The sequence below is a fragment of the Saimiri boliviensis genome, chromosome 10 (genome assembly GCF_048565385.1).
Source record: "Saimiri boliviensis isolate mSaiBol1 chromosome 10, mSaiBol1.pri, whole genome shotgun sequence".
NCBI lineage: Eukaryota > Metazoa > Chordata > Mammalia > Primates > Cebidae > Saimiri > Saimiri boliviensis.
The window spans coordinates 63,978,541-63,997,597 of NC_133458.1; the positions used below are offsets into that span (position 1 = coordinate 63,978,541).

At 36.9% G+C, this 19,057-nt stretch overlaps 1 protein-coding gene across 2 annotated transcripts in view; it reads right to left on the reverse strand.

The window, feature by feature from the left end:
* ABCB1 (ATP binding cassette subfamily B member 1) overlaps window positions 1-19,057 on the reverse strand; it is a 118,712-nt gene that overhangs the window by 90,642 nt on the left and 9,013 nt on the right. For both annotated transcript variants that reach the window (XM_074379358.1, XM_074379357.1), the window contains exon 4: window positions 11,379-11,547. In XM_074379358.1, the coding sequence (XP_074235459.1) occupies window positions 11,379-11,547 (169 nt within the window). The remainder of the gene's footprint in view (window positions 1-11,378; window positions 11,548-19,057) is intronic.

Consider the following 19,057-nt stretch of genomic DNA (forward strand, 5'->3'; position numbering starts at 1 on the left):
TAGAGGGAAGTATCCAAGAGATTTAAAAGACCAAGTGCTGGCATTTGCTTCCAATTTAGGCAGAGTGTGAAAACCACTTGTACAGTGGAAAAGCCACCAAACTAAAAAGCAGGATTCCTGGCCCAGGTATTCAACTCTGTCAACCAGCAAGCAATTCCATCACGACCACATTACTTCAGCTTCCTAGGCATGTTTCCACTGTATGTCTCTAAAATTATGAGTTCAGGCTAGATAATGTCTAAGCCCATTTTCACCTACAAAATTCTATTATTCAGTCTTTCATTTCTTCATCCAAATTCTTAAGCACCTTGAATGGGTTAGGTACTATCTGTATATTGATCTTTTTGTTGTTGTTGTTGTTTTCCTAATATGTTAATAGAGATTACATTGTAACTAATTCTACTTTTTGGCTTCAAAATAATTAACCAAAAATAGTACTATACCAATTATTATTATGGTTTAGTAATATAGAAAAAAGTCATTCTATAAGTTTTAATCCAAACAAAAAATAAACTGCCAAAAACTAACATATACTTGAAATATCATATTATTATTTGGTGTTCAACTTCCCAAAAAAAAAATCCCTAATTTTTCTCCAACGAAATGGATAAAAACAGAGGAAAGGCTTAAGTAAATTAGAGAAAACATCCATCATGAAATTTTTAAGGACTATTTAGAATTTCAATGTTAGCTAACATACTAGTCTGGAGCACATCTATGATGTTGGCCTTGAGGATACAGAGGGCAAAGTTCCATTTGCTTATAGCACCAAAATCTTGAAACACAGGTACAAGATCTGCACATGACTCATACAGTCACAGTTTAAGCATCAAAATGTAGATACCATTTGGATAACTGACATTTCACAGTTTTCATGTTCCTCATAAGTTTTAGAGCAGTGAGAATAGAAATAATAAATATAAAACTAAGTTATTTCCACTTTTTCCCTTTTTATCTTAATTATTAGAATTACTAGAATTTCAATGCCTTATTTTCTCCATTACTCTAATGGAGAAATAAACAGGGAAATAAACAGAACCAACCATAATATAATTAAGAAGCAAGTGAAAAGCTATCAATATAGATACACCATAAACTGAATCATTAAAGACAAAGAGTAATCAAGAGTTTATTTAAAGAGTATCTTTGGGTGCTAAGCACCATGAGACATGGCAGATATCCCTCAGATCCTTTTATTTCTGGATCAGTATGTTATCCTTAGTCTCTTCTTTTTTCAGTGCTTTTCTAATTCATTCCTTGCATGGAATCAGTGCCAGTTTGTGTAAATTTAAATCCTGACTCTGCTACTTATTAACCACATGACCTAAGGCAATCTAAATGTACTTAAATTCACTTCTCTGGGTCCCAGTTTCCTCATTTGCAAAATATGTTTTTATATATATGTACATATATATAATTACTTATAATATATACTTATACACACACATATAGTGTGTATAATATATAATATATACTTACATACACTTATATATACAAACTATATATGTGTAAAGTACACATATACTTACACACACACTATATGTGTATGTATACTTATAAACACACTATATATATATGTATTTTATATATACTTTACACACACAAATTTATAGTGTGTGTATATAAGTATATATATAAAAAGATATACTTACATATAATTATCTTTTATACATAATATATACACACACATATATAATGGTACTGATTTCATGTGCATTTAAGAATTAAAAGTTACTGCACGTAAAGCTCTAAGAACACTACTCAGCACACAGTAAATGTTCAACAAGGGTTGGCTTTAGTTGTTGCTAACAGCTGAGTTCTTCCTCAAGGCTTGGGACTCCCATTCCTTCTACTTTTCTCCATGTTCTATCCCAGGGAATTTAACAAACATTCAATTTAAATAAAGCCAAGTTGGTAGTCCTGTTCTTTTTATTTTTAAAATGTGTTTAATTTTAATTTTTATTTATTTTTAATTTTGGGGGTACATAGCAGATGTATATAGTTACAGGGTACATGAGATATTTTGACATAGGCATACAATGGATAATAATCATATTAGGGTAAATGGGGGTATCCATCACCTCAAAAATTTATCCTTTCTTTGTGTTACAAACAATCCAGTTATACCCTTTTATTTTTAAATGTGCAATAAATTATTGTTGAATGTAGTCACCCTGTTGTGCAATCAAATACTAGATGATATTCATTCTATCTAACTATATATTTTTGTATCTATTAACCATCTCCACTTCTACCTCTGCCACCCCACTATACTTCCCAGCCTTTGGTAAATGTCATTCTACTCTCTATCTCCATAAGTTGAATTATTTTAATTGTTTAGCTCCCACAAATAAGTGAGAAATGTGAAGTTTGTCTTTCTGTGCCTGGCTTATTTCACTTAACTTAATCTCCTCCAGTTCCATTTTTGTTGTTGCAAATGACAGGATCTCATTTTTTAATGGCTGAATGGTACTCCATTGTGTATATGTCTCACAATTCCTTCATTCATTCACTTGCTGATGGGCACTTAGGTTGCTCCCAAATCTTGGCTATTGTGAATAGTGATGCAATAAACTTCAGAGTACAGATTCAATATAATTATTTCCCTTCTTTTGAGTGTATTCCCAGCAGAGGGATATCTGGATCATATGGTAGTTTAATTTTCCAGTTTTTGAAGAACCCCCATATTGTTCTCCATCATGGTTGTACTAATTTACATTCTGAACAGTATACAAGGGTTTCCTTTTCTCCACATCCTCACCAGCATTTGTCATTGCCTATCTTTTGGATAAAAGCCATTTTATCTGGGGTCAAATGATATCTCATTGTAGTTTTGATTTGCATTTCTCTGATCAAGGATGTTGAGCATATTTTCACATACCCGTTTGCCATTTGCATAGCTTCTTTTGAGAAATGCCTATTCAGATATTTTGCCCATTTGTTAATTGGATTTTTTTTCCTATTGTTTGAGTTCCTCATATATTCTGGTTATTAATCTGTTGTCAGATGGAGTGTTTGCAATTACTTTCTCCCATTCTGCAGGTTGTCTTTTACTTTGCTGATTGTTTCCTCTGCAGTCCAGAAGGTTTTTAACTTGATGTGATCCCATTTGTCCTTTTTGTTTTGGTTCCCTGTGCTTGTAGGGGTATTACTCAAGAAATCTTTGCCTAATCCAGTGGTCCTAGAGAGTTTCTCCAATGTCTTCTTTTAGTAGTTTCATAGTTTCAGGTCATAGATTTAAGTCTTAGTCCATTTTGATTTGTATATGGTGAGAGAAGGGGATCTAGTTTCATTCTTCTGCGTATGGACATACAGTTTTTCCAGGACTATTTTTTGAAGAGACGATCTTATATTCTCAGAAACTTGGTTGAAAATGAGTTCACTGCAGATGTATGGATTTATGTCTGCATTCTCTATTCTGTTCCATTGATCTATGTGTCTCTTTTTATGCCAGTATCATGGTGTTTTGGTTACTAGTTCTGCAATATAATTTGAAGTCGGGTAATGTGATTTCTCCAGCTGTGTTGTTTTTGCTCAGGATAGCTTTCACTATTCTGGATCTTTTGTGGTTTCACGTAAATTTTAGAATTCTTTTTTTTTTATTTCTGTGAAGAAAGTCATTGGTATTTTGATAGAGATTGCACTGAGTCGGTAGATTGCTTTGGTAGTTTGGGCATTTAAAAAATACCCATTCTTCCAATCCATGAGCATGGAGTTTGTTTCCATTTTTAGTGTCCTCTTCAATTTTTTACATGAACGTTTTACAGTTTTCATTGTACAGATCTCTCATTTCTTTAGTAAAATTTCTTCCTAGGTATTTATTTCATTTGTACCAATAGCAAATGGGTTTACTTTCTTGATTACTTTTTCAGATTGTTCACTGTTGCCATGTAGAAATGCTACTGCTTGTTGGATGTTGATTTTGTATCTTGCAATTTTACTGAATTTATTTATCACTTCTAATACGTTTTTGGTGGAGTCTTCGGGTTTTTCCAAATATAAGAGTATATCATGTGCCAACAGGGATAATTTAACTTCTTCCTTTCCAATTTGGATGCCTTTTTTCTTTCTCTTGTCTGATTGCTCTCACTAGGACTTTCAGTACTATGTTGAATAACTAGTAATAGTGAGCATCCCTGTCTTGTTCCAGATCTTGAAGGAAAGGCTTTCAGTTTCTCCTCATTTAGTGTGATATTAGATATGGGTCTGCTGTATGTGGCTTTTATTTTCTTTATGTATGTTCCTTCTATACTCAGGGTTTTTTTGGTTTTTTTTGAGACGGAGTTTCGCTCTTGTTACCCAGGCTGGAGTGCAATGGCGCGATCTCGGCTCACCGCAACCTCCGTCTCCTGGGTTCAAGCAATTCTCCTGCCTCAGCCTCCCGAGTAGCTGGGATTACAGGCACGTGCCACCATGCCCAGCTCATTTTTGTATTTTTAGTAGAGACGGGGTTTCACCATGTTGACCAGGATGGTCTCGATCTCTCGACCTCGTGATCCACCCGCCTCGGCCTCCCAAAGTGCTGGGATTACAGGCATGAGCCACCGCGCCCGGCCTATACTCAGTTTTTAAAAGAAGTTTTTGTCATGAAGGGATGTTGAATTTTATCAAAGGCATTTTCATCATCAATTGAAATTATCACATATTTTATATCCTTCATTCTGTTGATATGATGTATCACATTGATTAGTTTGCATATACTGAACAATCCTTGCATCCCTGGGATAAATCCCATTTGGTCTTGATGAAAATATTTTAATGTGTTATTGCATTAGGTTTGCTGGCATTTTGTAGAGGATTTTTGCATCAATCAATCAGGGATGTTGGTCTGTAATTTTGTTCTTTTCTTGTGTGTCTTTGTCTGGTTTTGATATCAGGGAAAGACTAACCTCATAAGATGCGTTTGGAAGTATTCCCTCCTCCTCTGTTTCTCATAATAGTTTGAGTAGTATTGGTATTAGTTTTTCTTTAAATGTTTGGTAAAATTCAGACCTAATATCTTTACTAGGTCCTGGGCTTTTCTTTGATGGGAGATTTTTTAATTACAGCTTCAATTTCACTACTCATTATTGATCTGTTCAGGTTTTGGATTTCTTCATGGTTCAAATTTGGTAGGTTGTATATGTCTGAGAATTTACTCATTTTCTCTAGGTTTTCCAATTTATTGGCATATAGTTCTTCATAGTAGCCACTAATGATCTTTTGAATTTCTGTGTTATCAATAATATCTTCTTTTTCATCTCTGATTTATTTGAGTCTTCTCTTTTTTTTCCTAGTCAGGCTAAAGGTCTGTCAATTTTGTTTATCACTTAAAAAAACCAACTTCTCATTTCACTGATCTCTTGTGTTGATTTCTTTATTTCAGTTTCACTTATTTTTGCTCACATCTCTATTATTCTCTTTCTTCTACTAATTTTAGCTTTGGTGTGCTCTTGCTTTTGTAGTCTTTTAAAATGAATCAGTAGGTTATTTATTTGAAACTTTTCTACTTTTAGATGTAGGCATTTATTGCTATAAACTTTCCTGTTAGTACTGCTTTCACTGAATCCCATATATTTTGGCATGGTGTGTTTCCATTTTCATTTGGTTCAAAAAATTTTTCAATTTTCTTTTTAATTTATTCATGGTCATTCAGGAACAGATTGTTTAATTTCCATGTGTCTATACGGTTTCCAAAAATCTTCTTATTAATTTCTAGTTTTATTCTATTGTGCTCATATAAGATGCTTTTAATTTCCATGTGTCTATACGGTTTCCAAAAATCCTCTTATTAATTTCTAGTTTTATTCTATTGTGCTCATATAAGATGCTTGATATTATTTCAATTTTTTGAATTTTTAAGACATATTTTGTGATCTAACAAATGGTCTGTCCTTGAGAATGATCCATGCACTAAGGAAAAGAATGTTTATTCTACAACTCAGATCAAATGTTCTGTAAATATCTATAAGGTCCATTTGGTCTATCGTGCAGATTAGGCCAAAGTTTCTTTGTTAATTTTCTGTCTGAAAGGTCTGTTAAATGCTGAAAGTGGGGTGTTGAAGTTTCCAAATATTATTGAATTAGGATCTATCTCTCTCTTTAGCTCGAATAATATTTGCTTTATATATTGGCTGTTCCAGTTTTTGATGCATATTTATTGCATCCTCTTACTGAATTGACCTTTTTATCATTACACAATGACCTTCTTTGTCTCTTTTTGTAGTTTTTGTCCTGAAATCTATTTTGTATAAGTACAGCTACTGCTATTTTTTGTTTTTTTGTTTTCAATGGTATGGAATATCTTTTTCCATCTCTTAATTTTTAGTCTATGTGTAAACTCATGAGTAAGTATCCAGAAAAAAAACACAGAATATTATAACACTATAACTGTGGTATGTGAACTACTAAGATCTGGAGTAGAAACTCCAGATCAGGAGTGGAAACTGACTTGTAATAAGTACCTAGAAAAACACAGAAATTATAACACTGTAATTGTGGTGTGTAAACTATTCGTATCTGAAATAGAAAAACTAAAAGCTGAACCTATAAAAAATAATAACTACAAGAACTTTTATGGATTACAGTGTGCTTCTTAATGGTAAAGCATGTTTCTTGCAGGCAATAGATCATTGGGTCTTGGTTTTTTATCCATTCAGCCACTCTATGTCTTTTGATTGGAAAGTTTAGTCCATTTACATTCAATGTTATTATTGACAGTAAAGACTTACTCCTGCAATTTTGTTTGTTGTTTTCTGGTTGTTTGGTGTCTTCTCTTCCTTCTTTCCTTCCTTCCTGTCTTCCTTTTAGTGAAGGTGATTTTCTCTGGTGATATGTTTTAATGTCTTGCTTTTAATTTTTTATGTATCTGCTGTATGTTGTTTTATTTGAGGTTACTATAAGGTGTGCAAATGACATCTTATAACCCATTTTTTAAACTGATGGCAACTTAATGCTAATTACATAAACAAACAAGCAAAGGGAAAACTAATAAAAACTCTACACTTTAACTTCATCTCTCCACTTTTTTACTTTTTGTTGTATCTATTTATTGAACAGGTATTGTAGTTATTAGTTTTGATAGGTTTATTTTTTAGTCTTTCTACTCAAGATATGAGTAGTTTACATACCACAATTACAGTGTTGTGATATTCTCTGCTTTTCGGGGTACTTACTATTACCAGTGAGTTTTGTACATTGATGTTCTCTTACTGCTCATTAACATCCTTTTCTTTCAAATTAAAGAACTCCCTTTAGCATTTCTTGTCTAGACAGGTCTGGTGTTGAGTAAATCCCTCAGTTTTTGTTCATCTGGGAAAGTCTTTATTTCTCCTTCAGGTTTGAAGGATATTTCCAATGGATATACTACTTTAGGATAAAAAGTGTTTTTCTTTCAGCACTATATGTCACGACACTCTTCAGACCTGGAAGGTTTTCACTGAGAAGTCTGCTGCTAGACATATTGGAACTCCTTTGTGTGTTATTTGTTCCTTTTCTCTTGCTCCTTTTAAGATCCTTTCTTTGTCCTAGACTTTTGGGAGTTTGATTATTAAATGTCTTGAGGTAATCTTATTTAAGTTAAATCTGCTTGGTGTTCTACAACTTTCTTGTACTTGAATACTGATATCTTTCTTTAGGTTTGGGAAGTTTTCTGTTATTATCCCTTTAAATAAACTTTCTATCCTAATCTCTCTGTCCACCTCCTCTTTAAGGCCAATAACTCTTGGATTTCCCCTTTTAAGGTTATTTTGTAGATCCTGTGGGTATACTTCATTCTTTTTTACTTTTTTCTTTTGTCTCCTCTGAGTGTGTATATTTCAAATAGCCTGTCTTCAAGTTCATTAATTCTTTCTTCTGCTTGATCAATTCTGCTATTAAGAAACTGTGATTCATTCTTCAGTATGTGCTGCTGGCAGGGGAGGGGTAGAGTGGTACAGGAAATTCAAAACTCTTTCCTACCCTCTTCAGTGCCTTTTTACTTAACATGATGTTAAAAGCAGGTAGTGTGGTCACTCACCTGGATTTTGGTTCTTACAAAGGTGCTTTGTTTTGTGAATAGTTGTTCAATCTGGTGTTCCTGTAGGGATGTGGGGGCAATGATTTCTGAAGGTCTTTGTTCAGCTATCTTGTTCCACTCCTCCTTAAATTTTACTGTTTTTTAATCTTTAAAGTTTTATTAGACAACGTCTCACTATCTTGCCCAGGCTAGCCTTGAACTCCTGACTTCAAGTGATCCTCCCACCTCAGCCTCTCCAGTAGCTGGGACTATAGGCACACATGGCCACATCCAGGTTCTAGACCTATTCTTTATGCCAAGACTGAGTGTCATTTCTTCAACTGCCTGGATGTCATTTTACACATGTCCTACCTGCCACCTTCCCCACATTTAAAACCACAATCACCTTTATCTACAATCATTTCCAGATAGTGGCCAGTCTCATAAGGAAGATGAGAATTCACAGAATATTACAGAAATTCATTAGTGATTAAGCTTTATTTACAAAAAAAGTGACATGACAGAACCCTAGGCTCCAGTCATCAGAGATTTTAAGGGAAAGGCTGCACACATTCTAAAATTAAGCCAGAGATAGATGGGAGTGGCTGTCAGGAAATCCGCTCCACAGTAAAAAGGCAGAACAAAGGCTGATGTCTGTTAATTAAGAGAAAGCATCTGGAACAAGAAAGTTTATGAGGGTTCTATTGCAGCAACAGCAAAAGATATGCTGACTCAAGAAGTTTTTAGAGCTGTCTAATTAGATACTATGTTTAGCGTAAAAACCCCCAGGCTTTCAAGAGCCTTGGCAAATCCAAGTTTCCTTAAGCAAGGAATACTTCTCCAATAAGGAGGCTCTGGTAGCTAGTCCACCCATCTAGTCCACCCCCATGGAGAGATACAGCAATGAGGTTCTGCCAAGGGAAGGGCAAAAACAATGATCTGACAGTATCTGGGGCCCCGGGAATTTAGTAGGCTGGTTCTCCCTTCATAGGCATCACAAGCATGTTTGCCCTCATCATTGGGACAAGCATCAATACCTTTGATGCTATTCCCCTCTTTCCAGCCAGGCTTGAGGATATCTGGCAGTCTGAGTAGGTTAGTGATAGTGTGTACTAAGTGTCCTAAAGTAAAAATCACGGTAAAGATAACATGCTGCCTTTGGAAAGACATGGAAGATGGACAGAGATTTACCCATCAGGTCTGCTGAGCCACCAGGGAGAGACGCAATATTTGATTCTTCCACTATGAAGCAATAAGAGAGTTGACTCCACAGAATATTGCCCAATATAGCATGTATAGGAACCAATGAATTCAGAAAGCAATGAGGACTTCCTTTGGTGAATGGTGTAAAGGAAAGTTCACAGGTAGTACAACATCTTTTTGCAGGTCCCTTTGAATTCATGAAAGGATATGATAAATGAACAAGATTTTTTTTTTTTTTGAGACAGAGTCTTGCTCTGTCACCAGGCGTCAGGCTGGAGTGCAGTGGCACAATCTTGGTTCACTACAACCTCTGCCTCTCAGGTTCAAGCAATTCTCCTGCCTCAGCCTCCCAAGTCGCTGGGACTACAGGTGCATGTCACTATGCCCAGCTAATTTTTATATTTTTAGTAGAGATGGGGTTTCACCATGTTGGCCAGGACGGTCTTGATCTCTTGACCTCGTGATCCACCCACCTCGGCCTCCCAAAGTGTTGGGATTACAGGCGTAAGCCACTGGGCCAGGCCAATAAATGCATATGAATTTTGGATAGCTCAATCATACATACATTTTTTTGGCTCAATTCATGCACACAATTGAAGTAGTTTGACGCTAGGGTAAACAACGTACTTTTTAGGATCATGAAGTGGTTCACAGGACCCAGTGACAAATATCAAAAGGTCCATATATACCCCAGATTGGTATGAATATATATGTGCATGTTTCTGGGGAAATGATTCCTTGCATTCATCAGAAACTTTAAAGTTCAAAAGCTAAAAGGTCTTTGCAAGCTAAGTAGTATCACTATATTTTCAACTACATTCTCAAATAGGTAGTTTCAAAGTTTGATCACCTGAGTGCAAACTGGATTGTAAGTCTTTGAGAGGCTTAGTTTAAATCAATCTATGCTTGACCAGAAGTGACCTAGGAAACTCAAAGATACCAATCTATTCCTCCCCAGCTGAGAAAGAGAGAGAGAAAGAGAGGTGGGGAGGGGGAGAGAGGATATGTATGTTACACTCAGATTATTTCTGTACTCTGCAGTCTATTTCTGTCACTACAGAAATAATCATCTATCTCTGGTGGCTCAGCAGACCTAATGGTACATCTCTGTCCATTCAGATCTTGCCGACTTTTTAATGAAGTCTAGACACAGATATTGCTCTAACAGTGTGAGAGGGTTATGCTAATCATGCTATACTTCTGCATGCATAATATAAATAGATACCTGCTGATCTCATTCTCATTCATATATCATATATCCCTCTCTCCTAGAGAGCTATGTTACATCTCTTTTATCTGTCTCTATCAGCCAATTGTCTTGCTTCCTACTTCACTGAGAAAACTAAAGTTAACAGAAGAAAACTTCCACAGATTCTCACCTCCTCATATACACACCACTGGGTACTGACATTCAAATTCACGTTTCCAACCTGTTATTGTTTTCCTCCTCAGTATTGGATTCCATTCTTCTCAAGGACATCACCCTAGCAAAATTTCTTCTCTCTCTTGTTCGAACATCACTTTCTCCTTTCTTTTGGATCATTTCCATTAACATACAAAACAAGCTACAAGCTATTACTTATCCTATCCTAAAATACCCACACAGGTGCACACACACATACACACACACACACACACACACACACACAACACACACACACACACAAATTTTGCCCCACTTCATCCTGCATCTGCTTCCAGAGAGCCCAACATATAATGATGTCCAAAACTAAATTTCTGGTATTTGTTGCTCAAACCCACTCTTCTTCTCCATTTCTCATTTCTGTTGATAGTAACTGCATCCTTCAAGTTTCTAAGCCTAAAAAGTTTAGAATTATCCGGGCTTTTCCTCTTACACCCATATTCAACCTGTCAGGAAACTGCACAAACGATTCCTACTTATCATTCAAGGTTCTAATTAAGTTCCTATATTTCTTCTTGAAGCTTTCCAAAATATTTCTGACTTCACAGACTTCTCTCTTTTTCTACATATCTCTGCTGGCACTTCCATCGTGTGTTCTAATGCCTGTAAATAATATCTTTTCCAACTCATTACAGATACGAACTATAGCTCAGACCATCTGCCTCCTACAGGACTACAGACGCTAATATGTATTTAGTAAAGAATCCACAAACATCACTCTAAGTGATTGTTTTTGCTTCAAGTTTCCAATAAAATTGGTACACAAATAATACTTACTTGTATTAGTGATGTTTGAGTACAGACTTTCCAAATTTCCTGCATTTGCAAAGGTGTCTGTCATTTCTCCAAACACCAGCATCATGAGGGGAAGTGAAGCCCCATGGATGATGGCAGACAAAGTTCCCACCACCATATAAAACTTGTCAAGCCAATTTGAATAGCGAAACTAAAAAGAGAGAAAAAGGAATAGCAGAGGAACAATTAGTATAGTTTCATGGATGATTTGCTTTCCTTTCAAAATATATCCAAAATCCAATCATTTTTCAGACTACTACTGATACCACCCTAGTCCAAGGTACCCTCTTACCTTTGCTAAATTATTGCAATAGTTTAATTAGAAATGGACATTTGATTCTTCCATTGAGTTCTGGCCTAATTCTTCATCCTGGACTTTGTCTGTTTATATGAAGTCTGATAGAAGGATAGGACATTCTGGGAAACAGTAGAAGTATTTAATGGTACCATAATATAGTATTTGTTGCTCTAGTTTCTAAGAATAGAAACCACTTATCATCTCATGGGCAAAAAACCTGAATGTCAAAGACCCTTCTGAGAATACCATGGAGGAAACATTGTGTTGCTTTAACAAAGAGGTTTGGGTTAAAGACCTGCCACACAATGGAATTAACATAAATATAAAATGATTTGAAGATAATTAGGCCTCAATAATGAGCAGAAAAAAGAAAGGAATGAGTCTGATGCATGCTTCTCAGGGAACATTTTTTTCCTGAGAAGACAGAATATGGCAATAATGAATGACTAATGGAGATCTGCATAAATCTCTTTTAATGTAGGCAAGTCACAGGAAGGAAAGAAAGCTTCTCTGAACCCAAAAAGTTACAGGATATAGCTAAGAGGAATGGGCTCAGGGCCCACTTGGGAAGCAATTAATACTCCTCCTCTATAACTCAAGGAACTAGCTAAGGGTTGAAAGAAAACCAAAGGAAAGGAAACAGAAACAGGATAAAGCCAGCTGTGGGTGTCTATTGATACACCCCTGGGTAGGAGGTTATCATGTGGATTTAGCTGTAGGCAACAGGTTTGAAATGCAGGGAGGAAACAGGGTAAAAATTCATAGGCCTAGGCAGGAAATACAAACCAAAACAAAGATCAGGCAGCAAAAAAAGACATAGCCACAGAAAGCTATATTTTAGAACTTACATATACTTCACAAAGGGACAGAAACCAATCCTAAAGTTAGCTTATACTAATCTTACAGCAGTAAGTGGGGGATTTGGTACTGAACTGCTAAGTGGAGAAATAAAGAATGGTTATTAGCAGTAGTGAATGTCAGTCTGTAAAGCAGGAGAGAAAAGGTAAAATCAAATTATGAAATGATTAATCAAAATTAAGGTCTGGTATTAAAAAAAGGTATCTAATACATACTTAAGCATTTAAACTTTTTCTAGCTCTTAAAAATGTAATCAAACAAGCTTAAGTTTGGGTTCATGACATAACTTTCTGTGTTATATTATGGGTTGACAACCTAAAAACACCATCATATTTACAGATTAAAACATTAATGGAAAAATCATGTTTTAGCATATTTTTTCATATGTCATTGAAGCACTGGCTAAATTTTGCACTATGTACTTTGTCTTAGTAAGAATTCATCTGCTTCCTTAAACACAAATGAAGGGGAAGAGGTCTTTTTTAGAGATTATATTAAAGTAGACCAAATATCAAATTCGTCAGTACAGGAAGAGAAGATAGTTGATATGCAAAGATTTCTCTCATCACCACCAACACAGGACATTTTACCTCCAGAACTTTATCATTGGCCATAATAAAAATAAGTGGATCATGAATGTGAACATTTACTGAATACCTATTCAATGACAAATAAATGCCAAAGATATAACCCCTGCCTTCAGAGAGATTAAAGAAAAATGTATATGCAATATATATTTTGCATGCTTTGACAGCACAGTGTATAGAATAGACATAAAATTGAGTCAATCATTATTCCCTCCTTTGTGGAAAGGCAAGAGGTGATGTTTCCTTCCAGCTCTGAAAGTTGACCAAGTGTTAAAAGCAAAGAAAAAAAAAGGCATTCAAGCCAGAAAGAATAGTAAACTGAGACAGAAAAGAGCACAATGTACTTAGAAAAGACTGGGGACCCTCAAGTTTGGGGTCCAAAGTGTGGAAACAAAAAGAAATAGCTGACTGATAAAAAGACACCCTTCACTGAGCTGGGAAAACTGGAATTACGTCTCTTAATCTTAGACTAGAAGGAAGGAGCACTAATTTTCCAGGAAAAAAGACAGAAAAGTGAAAGAGTTCAGAACCTCATATTTCCTTTTGTATTTATTTTATTTTATTATTTGTTTATTTTAACTTTTAATTTCAGGGTTACAAGTGCAGGTTTGTTATAAAGGTAAACTTGTTTCATGTGGGTTTGTTGCACAGATTATTTCATCACCCAGGTATTAAGCTTAGTACCCATTAGTTATTTTTTCCTGATCCTCTCCCTCCTCCCACACTCCACCCTCCAAAAGGCCCCAGTGTGTGTTGTTCTCCTCTATGTATCCATGTGTTCTCATCATTTAGCTCCCACTTATAAGTGAGAACGTGCAGTTTTGGTTTTCTGTTCCTGTGTTAGTTTGCTAAGGATAACGGCCTCCAGCTCCAGCCATGCCCTGCAAAGGATATGATCTTGTTCCTTTTCATGGCTGCATTGTATTTAATGGTGTATATGTACCACATTGTCTTTATCCATTCTATCATTGATGGGCATTTAGGTTGATTCCATGTCTTTGTTATTGTGAATCACTCTGCAATGAACACACAACGCATGCATCTTTACAGTACAATGATTTATATTCCTTTGGGTATATATCCAGTGTTAAGTATAAGAAAACCCCCTCCATGCAGGCTGACCCCTTCCCTCCCTCTGATTGCTCTGCAGCTACATTCCTGAACCCCTCCCTAGGTGCCACACCAAGGCTGCCAGATGTGCTGCAATTAAGCAAAGCCTGATTACAGCCCTCTGGGCAGCTCAAGGGAGGAGAGGGAAAACATAGGTTGGTTACCCATTCTTGTAAATTCCTGTTTAACACATATCTGTTAAAAAAAAAAAAAAAAAAAAATGCCGGGCACGGTGGCTCACGCCTGTAATCCCAACACTTTGGGAGGCCGAGGCGGGTGGATCACGAGGTCAAGAGATCGAGACCATCCTGGTCAACAGGGTGAATCCCCGTCTCTACTAAAAATACAAAAAATTAGCTGGGCATGGTGGCGCATGCCTGTAATCCCAGCTACTCAGGAGGCTGAGGCAGGAGAATTGCCTGAACCCAGGAGGCGGAGGTTGCAGTGAGCCAAGATTGCGCCATTGCACTCCAGCCTGGGTAACAAGAGCGAAACTCCGTCTCAAAAAAAAAAAAAAAAAAAAAAAAACTCCTGGTTTCTCTCCTTTTTTTAAAAGACTGCCACCACAAAAGTCACAGGATGATGTAATATAAGTCTGTTATAAATTAACAAACTATCTCTGTGCCTGTTACCAGTGGATAGATTATCTCAGTCCTAAAACTCCCTTATTCTCCTTTCACCCCATATAAACCTCTCATTTTATAAGCTCAGGCAAGCCTCCTCTGATTGTTACAGAGCAGCCCCTCAGATAAATAAAACTTGCTTGCCTGACTTTGGGTCTATTCTGCTTTCTCTCAGCAACCTTTATACCCAGTAATAAGTCAAATGGTATTTCCATCTTTAAGTCTTCGAGAAATCACTACACTGTCTTCCATAATGGCTTAACAGTGTATAAGTGTTTCTTTTTCTCCACAATGTTGCCAGCATCTGTTATTTTTTTACTTTGTAATAACAGCATTCTGAGTGGTGTTAAATGGTTTCTCATAGTGGTTTTGATTTGCATTTCTCTAGTAATCATGATGTTGTGCTTTTTAAAAACATGCTTGTTGGCCACATGTCTTTTGGGAAGTGTCTATTCACGTCCTTTGCCTATCTTTTTATTGGATTCTTCGTTTCTTCTTGGTAAATTTGGTTAAGTTCCTTATAGATGCTAGAACCTCATATTTCTTTGTGACATGAAGTAGATTGATTTCTAGAATGAAGGGGGTAAGAAGGGTTGAGGAAAGTGGTAATATAATGCTGTGGAGGATAAAAGCCTCAGTCAAATGCCTTTGCTCTGTAGTTTATTAGGAAGGAGACTTTAGGGGAAACAAATCTTAATAACTTGAGCCCCAGTTTCTGAATTTACAAAATGAGGAAAATATTCATACACACAGAAAACCTTACATAGCTGTTACAAGGATGTAAATGAGAATACAAGAAACTTTTATTGAGCATACAATATGCAAATATATGATATAAGCAGGTACTGTTACTGGGTTTTGAAAATATAATAATTAACAAGACTTTTCAGTCTCATAAAGTAAAAGAGCAGGCAGACCAAAAAGCATTGTAACACAGGTGAAATGTAAGAAGTATAAACTAATTGTAATTGGAGCCCTTTTTATTTAAAAAAAATGGGCTGAAAATGATGGCTGATACTTGCAGTCCCAACACTTTGGGAGGCTGAGGGCAGGAGCATCACTTGAGCCCAGGAGTTTCAGTACCAGCCTAGGCAACACAGGGAGACCCTCTCTTTATAAAAAAGAATTTTAAAATTATCTGGGTGTGGTGGCATAGGCCTGTGGACCTAGCTACTCCAGAGGCTGGGGTGGGACGATCACTTAAGCCTAGGAGATTGACGCTGCAGAGAGCTGTGATCCTGCCACTGTACTCCAGCATGGGTGAAATCACACTGCCATGAGTATATCTATGCAACAATCTTGCATGTTCTTCACATGTACCCCAAAACCTAAAATGCAATAAAAAAAGACACACACATACATACACACGCACATGAAAGAAAAGAAAGAAAATGCAAAATGTTTGATTAGATGCTAGCAGGAAAGAGAGAGAACGTGAAACCAGAACCACATAAAAGGCATGTTGATCAGTGCTGAATGCCAAAGGTTGTGCTTCCCAGAGCAAACAAGTAGAAGGTACTGACAGGAAAGAGGTTTAGGAACATTCAGCAGGTTAGATGGCAAACGTGACCTGGATTTGAGAGAGTATTCATTCATTCATTCATTTATTCATTTAATATTCAAGGGATATGTGAATATTTTCAACTATCTTTCAAATATTTGAAAGCACCTAATGAGGTCAGGCTTGGTTCCAGGTACTGATGACAACAGTGAGTAAGATAAGCTACCTATCCTCACAAAGCATACATTCTAGTGCATACAGTAAAAGAGGGAACAGATGCATTCAACATTCAATCAATAGTTAAGTTCCTCTAAAAGTTCCAGCCACCGTTCCAGGTCATTTGGGGAACAGTAGAGAACAAAACGTACAAAAAAAGAAACCTCCTGCCCCCTTGGAGCTTACCTTCAGAGAGAAGACAAACACATAAAAAAGAAATCAGATAGTGATAAACATTCAGAAGAAATGCCATACATGGTATGACCCAGACGCAGGTATGGTCAGCTGGTTTAGTTTGGCTGGTCAGAGAACGTCTTTCTCAGGAGATAACATCCATGATGAGACTTCAGTGACAGGAAGGATGCAGTTCATCCTGATGATCTAGGGATAGTGCATTCCAGGCAGGTAGAGCCAATGAAAAGGTCCTTGGGTGAAAACCAGATAGCTGTGTCCCAAGGACCAAATAGAATGAACACCGTGGCAAGAGTAGAGTAAGGGAGAATACTGTCTGCAGTAAACTCAGAAATGACAGAGGTCAGATATGTAGGGCATTTTGTAGTGACAGAAAGGAGTCTGGGTTTTACACTGAACTTCCTGTGTAAGCAGAAAGGAAAGCATTTAATGGTTTTAAGGCAGGAACTAACGTGGTATGATGTGGCTGCTATCGGTAAATTTTTAGAAGAGCAAAAAGGAAGGAGGATACTAGAAGAGAGAGCAGTTGAGAGAATAACGTCTTGACCAGGTGTAGTAGAAAGAATAATGCTCCCCCCACAACCTGTTCAACTCCTAATCCCAGGAACCTGTGAATGTATTTCTTTACATGATAAAAGGGACTTTGAGGATTTAAAACATCTCCAGATGGGAGATTATCCTGGATTATCCAGGAGGGCAAATGTAATCACCGGGTGCTTATAAGAGGGAGGAGGGGGCCTGGAGTCAGTAAGAGATGTGATGATTGAAGTAAGAGGACACAAGAGTGATGCAAGGAAGGGCCTGTCGGTCTAGAAATGCAAGTGTTCTTTAGACGCTGAAAAACGGAAGGAAACTGATTCTCCTCTAGAGCCTCCAGAAGAAATACAATCCTGCTGATACCTTAACTTTAGTCCAGTAACACATTAAACTCCAGAACAGTAAGATAATAAACTTGTGTTGTTTTAAGTCACTAAGTGAGTGCTGTTTTTCTACAGCAGCAATGGGAAATGAATATACAATGTCAAAAGAGGGATGATAAAGAGGCAGGGCAGAGCTGGAAGGAATCACAGGTTGTGGTTAAAGACTGATACACGTGTACGTGTGTGTGTGTGTGTGTGTGTGTGTGTGTGTGTGTGTTTATACCTTTGTACAAGAAAGTCCACTCATACAAAATAAGCCCAAGGTCCTGTCCACACTTGTAATTTATGGGGCAGGGTTGTTAGAACTGAAGAAGTCAAAGAATGTTGAGCCTTATTTACAAGTTTATCAAAATATTCAGAGGAGTAACAGGAACATAAGGTGAATTAAGTAGAAGCAATCAAATGCCAAAGTCCTTAAGGAACTGGGTTGGGGGTGAGTAATTCAAGGATACCACTGAAAGTAGATAGAAGATAGTATAATTATGCAGGGTAAAACTCAAATGACAAAGGAGTTTTGCATGAGAATCAAAAATAATTTGAAAACGGCTCTGTGGAACTATAGGGATGTCCACATCATCTCTGACTCCTATGACAAGGGGTTGAGGAAATCTAACTTCACAGGCAACGGTGACACAAGAAAAAGCCAAAGAGCTGGAGGAAAATCAACAAACCGTGACATAATAGAAGCAAACAAAAAATATACAGGAGACAGTCTAAGTGCTGCTAAGAGATCAAATAGAATTTTTAAATGTCTACTGAATGCAGAGAGAGGCAGGAACAGGAGCCAAACTTCAATAGGCTGAGAACTAAGTGAATGGTGAAATCAAGACAGAATGCAAAGGCCACTTTTGTGTGTGAAGGGAGCTGGCAGGGGTGGCTCCAAGAAGGGCATCAGTAAGATGACAGTGCAGTGCCTTGATGTGTCAATCCCAATGGGACAGACCCAGTTGAGAGGGAGAGATGGAAGATACAGAAGAGAATGCGTGGTATTGATGACGTAAGGTTCCTGAAAAGGCAGAGGAGATAGGGGCCAAAGTACGAGTGATTATTAGTCTTAAGACTAAAACTCTGTGATGACCGGAAAGAAGGAGAAGGAAACAGATCCAGATACAGGTAGGTTTGTATGATTATTGCAGCTGTGAAGATCAAAGAGTGGTTATCCATATAACCATATAAGTCACCCAAGTTGGTTGGAGCACCAACGTGGACAGGAGATACTGAGCCAGGTGGCATAGTCTTTGATGACGACCTGGTTCAAAGATGAAAAGGTAACAGCAACAATGAACTCTTCAATTCCAGAGAGATAACAGTTTAACCAATCATAACTGTAATCATAAGTGATTATAGTTGTTAAAA